Source organism: Grammomys surdaster, unplaced genomic scaffold (genome assembly GCF_004785775.1).
Source record: "Grammomys surdaster isolate TR1022 unplaced genomic scaffold, NIH_TR_1.0 125767, whole genome shotgun sequence".
Classification (NCBI taxonomy): Eukaryota; Metazoa; Chordata; class Mammalia; order Rodentia; family Muridae; genus Grammomys; species Grammomys surdaster.
Genome location: NW_021620598.1, coordinates 1,203,050 through 1,210,240, shown reverse-complemented (window position 1 = coordinate 1,210,240; position 7,191 = coordinate 1,203,050). Strand labels below are relative to the sequence as shown.

At 48.7% G+C, this 7,191-nt stretch overlaps 1 protein-coding gene across 2 annotated transcripts in view; it reads left to right on the top strand.

The window, feature by feature from the left end:
• Positions 1 to 637: 637 nt before the first annotated feature.
• The window catches only part of Efcab6 (EF-hand calcium binding domain 6), a 173,170-nt gene continuing 166,616 nt past the window's right edge, over positions 638 to 7,191 (top strand). Inside the window, exon 1 of one of the 2 annotated variants that reach the window (XM_028788767.1) lies at positions 638 to 779. In XM_028788767.1, the coding sequence (XP_028644600.1) occupies positions 641 to 779 (139 nt within the window). In that variant the 5' untranslated portion in view covers positions 638 to 640. The remainder of the gene's footprint in view (positions 780 to 7,191) is intronic. The other variant, XM_028788766.1, reaches the window with a different exon arrangement.

Here is a 7,191-nt window from a genome sequence, read left to right as displayed (position 1 = left end):
TGCAGATCCTCCGGGGCAGCCTGAGGGCAGAGTTTGGGGCCTTCCCAAGAATGCACCTGACTGGAGGTGCCCATGGCCCTGTGCACTTGGGTGGCCTGCTAGATTTCTGGGGAAACATGAGAGCATTCCAAAGCCTCATCTTTTTCCCTTTAAGGTTAAGCAAATTTTTGCCTTACTGCCTACTCTTGCCCCATCTGTGATGGATGTTGACTGGCTTGGACTGATACACCACTGAAAATGTATACTTGAAAGCCAGACTACTATACCCAGCGAAACTATCTGTCCAAGTTGAAGGAGAAATAAGGTTTCCATGACGAGAGCAGGCTGAAAGAATGGCCAGCCGACCAGCCCTGCAAAGGGTATTGGGAGGAAATACTTGCGACTTGAGAAGGAGAAGCATAGGAAGAAAGAGAGACAGCAGGAAGAAACACCAAGATTAGGCCAGTGATTAAATACAGGAAGGAAACAAATGCTAAAATAATCTTTATTCTGCCCTCTTGTTCTTTGGATGTGCTACAAACAGTCTAAACACAACTCAGTGTTCCCCTTAAGAATGGTCAGAAAGGGGCAAATAGCAGGTTGGCCATGTTTAGACAATGCAGATGGTATAATCTCCTCCCTTTCCTCTCACAGGGATTTAATGTACAAAATGGCGGTTTTACCAGAATGGCATAGTTTGTACCCTAACACCCGGAAGCTGCCATGTTCCCGTCCCCACTCCTCGCCGTGCAGATCACAAAGAACTGGCTTCCAAGATTTATGCAGACCCTCTTCATCAAGTGAGTACTCAGAAGTGATTACAACAGCGTCTACAGGTACCACCTACTGTCCGACGTGAGCTCAGTTGAGAGCATGCATGAGTCAAGTTCCCGTCCCCTCCCGATATCTGGTATGGGGAGTGCAGACATGGGCTCTCACGCCACTTTCCTCAAAGCTGTGTGTGCTTTTTAAGTGGGTGCTCAGGATTCCAGCTCTGGATGTGTGATTCTGGATTCTGTCAGCTTAACAGTTGTGTTACTCAGTAAACGACAGTTGTACAAATTTGAGCAGGCCTATCCTCCAGTGTCTTAGACTTGCAGAAGAGTTGAACAGAATGTACTAAATGTTCCCAGATAACCTTTGCCTCAGCCACCTAGATTTCCCCTTATATAACCTTCTAATTTAATAGATTTGAGATTTATGTCTAAACTGTGTGTTTTTATGGAGGGTTGAAGGTCTACATCTAGATTTTTCTTCTCATCTTCTTCCTCCTCCTCTTTTGAGGAGCCTGGGCTAGCCTCCTACTTACAGTGTAGTCATGGATGGCCCTAAACTTCTGATCCTCCTGTAACCACTTCCCAGGCTCTAGGATCGTAGATGTGTGCTCCATGCCCGATTTCTGTAGTGCCTGGGATGGAACCCAGGGCCTCATGCATGTTAGGCAAGCTACCCATGGAGCTACACCCCCAGCCCTAGGCATTTCATACTGGATGTCCATTGGCTAAGACTCTGTGTTCCTTGTTGCAGTTTGCTAGCTGAGTCACCTGACTGTCTATCATATGCCTTGCAGAAGTTCGTTACCCCCCCTCCCCCACGTGGATGCTTCTGAATTTGGGATTTAGGAGAAAGCAGCTGCAAATACATATTTGCAGAGGAGGCTCTGTGGGGATGCAAGTCTTTAAGCCATTCAAATTCTTCATTCCCTTTTAAAGGCAACAAAATTTCACTTAATGTTTCCCCAAATTATGTATCCTTTACATCTTCACTCATTTCCTTCTCAAAACATTTGTTACTTATAAGTGGTCTTTGGAGCGCTGGTTTGGGATGAGCACCACTGACAGGTGCTGAGCACAGAGCTGGGCCCAGTGAAAGGCTGGCCCTGTGGGAGTGCAGCCAGAGAACGGGAAAGTAAAGCAGACAGAACACCGAGATGGATGCATGCTCACTGCAGTGAGGGTTCAGGCCTGAAACCCAAAGGATGCAGGATCAGGCAGGGGCATCATGAAGGAGAAATGGGCGTGCCCATGAGCACAGACAGGCACTAATCACATTGGACACATGCTTGGTAGTTGGTGAGACTTTACTCCATCGTACCTATGTGTCTACTGGTGAGTCTGGAGATACAGGCTTGATTTCTGATGGCCACTGTTTACCCTAACGTGGGGTCTGTTGTAAACTCTTGTTTCCAATAATAACAGTTGCACAGTATAATGTAGGCCCATCAGAGCTCGGAGCTCTGTGTCTATGGAACAGTGCAGATGGAGTTCTTACTGCACTTGACAAACCTAGAGAGCAAGTAGACCCGTGTGGAAGGGCTACCGAGTCCAGGCATCCGTCTCTCAGAGTCCTCTAACGCTACTGAAAGAGCCCCCCAGAAGCTGCTACATGTGTGCCTCCTCCAAATACAATAAGCATTTGTTTCTAAGTTTCCCAACAGAATATTACCTTGTAAGATCTTGTCCATTAGCAGAAGTAATTACATTTAAGTTTGAATTATATATTTTTAAAGTGTGTATGTGCCTCTGGTCACATACTCAAATGCCATGCACTGCAGGTATATATACCACAGCACATGCGTGTGACAACCTTGGGTGGCAGGCCTTGCCTCTCGGCTTAGTTACTCAGGGCCCCTTCCAGTTCACTGCTTCATAGGCCAGACTTGCTGGGCTGCAAGCATCTGGAGATAGTGTCTCTAAGGTTTGTCTTAGTGTCATGGGCATGCTGGGATTATAGGTGTCTGCCCCTGTCTTCAGCTTTACGTGAAGTTTTTGGAAGCCAATCTTGAGTCACGTTTGCCCTGCAAGCTTTATTGTCTGAGCCATCTCCTAATGTCATTTGTTCAGTAGTGGTTGAAATCCTCCTTCCCAGCTCTCGCTGCTGTGCCTTCTGGCTCCATGAGTTGCCCGTTCCATCCGTTGCCCGTTTCCATACAGCAGGTTGGTCTTTATCCCCAGTGGGCACGATTGTTCCTCCCATGGAGCTGCAACCCTTGATGCACCTTTGCCTCAGCTATGTTACTTTTTGTCATTTGCTTCTCGTGTTTACTAGTTATATATTTTTTAAAAAGTTACTGATGTGTTTTGTCTTTTGAAAAGTTATTTCTTGGGCTAGAGAAATGGACCAATTGTTAAGAGCTCTGGTTATTCTTGCTGAGGACCTGGGTTTGGTTCCCAGCATCCATCTGGCAGCTTATAACCATGGTAACTACAGGGGATATGATGCCCTCTTCTGACCTTCAGGGGAACCAGGCACTAATGTGGTGCACATACATGTACACAGGCAAACACTCACATATTTATTTACAATATGTATAATTATTATATGTAGATATATATTATATAAATAAAGAAAAATACATTTATTTATAAAGCAAAGTACCTTCCAAACAAGCATGATTGAGTTTGATTCCCAGAACCCAAGTGAAAAATCCAGACATGGTGGAGTTTACCTGCAGTGTCAGATAGGCAGATCCCTAGACCTCAATACTAGCCAGCCAGCCTTGTTCAGTGGATGAGCTCCAGGCTAAGAGTGAGACCCTGTTAGTAGCCTAGTACCCTTCCCACACTCCCATACACACACACACACACACACACACACACACACACACACATACACACATACACACATGCACACATGCATACACATGCACACACATGCACACACACACATGCACACGCACACACACATACATGCACACATGCACACACGCATACACATGCACACACGTGCACACACACACATACACACTTGTGCACACATACATTCACACATGCACAATTGCACACACATTGTGTGTGCCTGCTAGCGCTACTTTCTGATCCCAGTGGGCAGCAGCAGCGGCTCAGTGCTCTGAGGTCCACGAACACGTGGATTTGGAGATGTACCTGTGTAACTTGTACAAGCAGACAATAGTAAACAAATACACTTGCTATGATATGCTCTTTTTCTTTCTAAAGGGGTTTTTATCTGGGGCGGGAGCACCGCGCCAGCTGTTAAGAGCACTGCTGCTCTTGCAGAGGACCCAGTGCTATTTCCAGCGTCCACATCAAGTGGCTCATGGTGCCTGTACTCCAGCTCCCGGGAGTCTGATGCCTTCTTTTGACCTTGTGGACACTGCTTTCAGGTGACACACAAACAGATGCACGTATGAATAAATAAATAAATAATGTGGCGCAGAATAGCAAGATAAAACATTTTTATCTTCAGATTTCAACCTCACGCTTACTGGTTCGTGTATCGCATGGAGTCTGCTACGAATGTACATAGCCACGAATGTTAGCTGACAGCTGGGTTTCCAGGGGCCTAGCCTGCCTCACAGCCCTTCTGAGTTTGAGTGGATGTGGCAGGGTAGGACCTCCAGATTCCTCGGTTTTCCAGCTCCACTGACAGCTTCTGCATGTGGAGGGCTGTCTGTTGATGCCATTGCCTTACCTTGAACCTGCAGCAGGCCCCTGATGCCCCCTGGGACGAGAATCCATGTGTTCCCTAGGGATTTGCCTTGCCTCTTCACCCTGTAGCCAGCCTTTGGAGAGCAGTGCCTCTGCTGTGGGAGACCTCATGAGTATCTGGGGATTGTTATATAGCTCTCGGCACCTGCCCAGCCTTCTCACATGCACTTGACCAAGGGCTGGGGATGACAGTCTGTCACCACCATGTACGGCTCCTGAGTATCTGGAGCCATCTATGCTGTATCTGCCCCCTCTTCCCTGCAGAGAGAGAAGGCACTGTCCTTCTGGGCTGTCCAGGACCAGCTTGTCCTGTCTGGTATTTGGTTTCTGTTGTATCTTCAGGTCTTGGCTTGGTTTAAAACTGTACAGATTTTTAACTCATCTTGCTTGCTTTCATGGTAGGCGTAGAGTGGCGGTCTGCTGTAATTCTCTAGCCCTTAAACATACACTGGAAAGCATGTCCAGTTGCCCTTCCAGGGAAGATGGCATTGATTGGTTCTCCCAGCAGCAGCTGAGGAGGTTTGGGTCTGGCTTTTAGTTCTAGTTGGAGGGGCTGGATTGGGCCTGTGTCTGAGGGGCTACATCTGATCTGTGTGTGAGGGCTGCATCAGGCCTGTGTCTGACGGGCTGTGTCTTGTTTGTATCTGATGGGTGCATCGGGCCCATATCTGAGGGCCTGCATTGGACTTGTGAAACCAGAAGCTGCTCTCAAGTACTTCCACAGTTTCTGGCTGATACTGTCTGCTGTGTCTAAATCACAATTCTGAGTGTCAAGTTGGGGTTTCTTAGAAAGCAATTAAAAAGTACACAAAAAGTCTGGGAAGAGATCTCAGGGTAGAGGCATCCACTGCCAAGAGGGTCCCCTGTGGTACCCAGCAGCCCCAGGAAGAGCTGCACACTCCAGCTGAGTTGCGCCACACAGTTCCTCTCTGGGATCCCAGCTGCTGCTGAGAGTCTCAGCGGTTGGAAGAGCGGATGGGAGAGCGGAGAGCCCCCGCCTTGCTGAGCATCCTCAGGGGTCTGATGAGAGGTTCTGGAGTATTCCTCTGCCTTCAGGCTCTGTGTTTGGTCCTCTGCTCACTGTCCCTCTCTGGCTCCATGTTCTGAAATGTCACGTGTGTAACCAGTTCTACACCGATTTCCCCACTAGGTTCCAGGTCATATGTCCGCTGTTTGGCTGGCTTTCTGTTTGCACCTTGGTTGCAGACACTTTACACAAGGTCCACAAGGCCCCTTGTCCTAGTATTCAGCCAGTAGCACAGTTGGTCTAGGCCCTTACATCAAGCATGGAGGCAGGGTCCTGGTTTGCTTTTCAAGTCTTTGCCCATCCCTGAGCCACACTGTCTGCAAGACCTGGTCAGTGCAAGAGCCAGCACACTATGTCCTGGCTTGCCAGTCTGTGGTCCACATTCAAGATGGTACCCGGGTCAAGCTACACCCATTTCCTCATGGTCTGGATGGATGGCATCCTCTCCAACCTCCTCCTCTGGTTTCTTATTCACTCTGTCCAGTCTCTGAGGTGGCTAGAACGGTGTATTGTTGCCTCTCTGGTGATCCCTGGGCCTGCCTGCTTCCCCCACAGCCACCCTGGCCTGTTTGCTCTCTCAGACAGACTCAGGATGCTCCCATACAGAACTTTTACAAGGCCACTCTGGTCTATGTTTAGAATGTAGTCACCTCTGCTTGCTAGCTGATGGTTCATTTCTAACATTCTGATCTTGGCTCCTAAACTCCCTGAGGAGGAATCCTGGACCACCTGTCTGGCTAGACCAGCCCATGGTGGCACCATCCCACACTCGGCTGATCTCTTGCCATCCTCGCTGCATTCACCACCATCTGTCACCACCCTGTGACATACTGGCTGCCTGCCCTTGTCTGTCTTGCCCCTCCAGATGGTAGGCTGGACCTGTTTGCCCAATGTGGTGTTCTTGGCACCAGGAACTGGGCTGATAGTGATAGGTGCCCTTCTAGTAGCTCTGGAATGGTGAATCCCACTTCCAGCAAAGTAGGGGTTTCCTAGATGCCCCTTCTTTCCTTGCTCCTCCCCCCACTCCATGCTTCCTATGCTGCAGGCTTTGGCTCTTACATGGCTTGCCCTACCCCAGTCTCTGATCTCCATATTAGAGATTCATCCGTCAAGAGGGTGTATACACTTAAGACACACCACACTGAACTCAGGAGTTCTCTCTTTAGCCTTGGACTCCTCTGTCCCAGGTGTCCATTGCAGGGGACAGAGCCCCACACACAGTGCCTTGAAAGATCAACAGCTGCATATTTCTTGCATGGTGTTGCTGGTCTCAGGGATAGATGCGGCTGATGCCACTACAACTCCATTACAAAGGAGTTGGAGTTGGGGAGAAGACTGCCGTTCTTGTGGGGAGGAAGGACAGTGTGACTGTGATGGTAATTTTAATTGTTAACCTGAAGCAATCTGGAGTCACCTGGGGGGGGGGTTGCTTCATGAAGAGTGGACTGGATTGGATTGGCCTGTGGTCGTGCCTGTGAGGGAATTTCATTATCAGGCTATTTGAGGTGGGAAGATCACCCTGAAAATGGGCAGGACTGTTTCCTGGCTTCATGGAAAGGGGAAAGTGAGCTGAGCACAGTATAAGGCATCAGTCCATTGCTGCCTGCCCTTGACTGAGGATGGGATACTACCATAGCTTCAAGTTCCTGCTGCCTTGCCTTCTCCCGGTGATACACTGTAACCTGGGACAGAGATAGACTGTAACCTGGGATGAGATAAACTGTAACCTGGGATAGA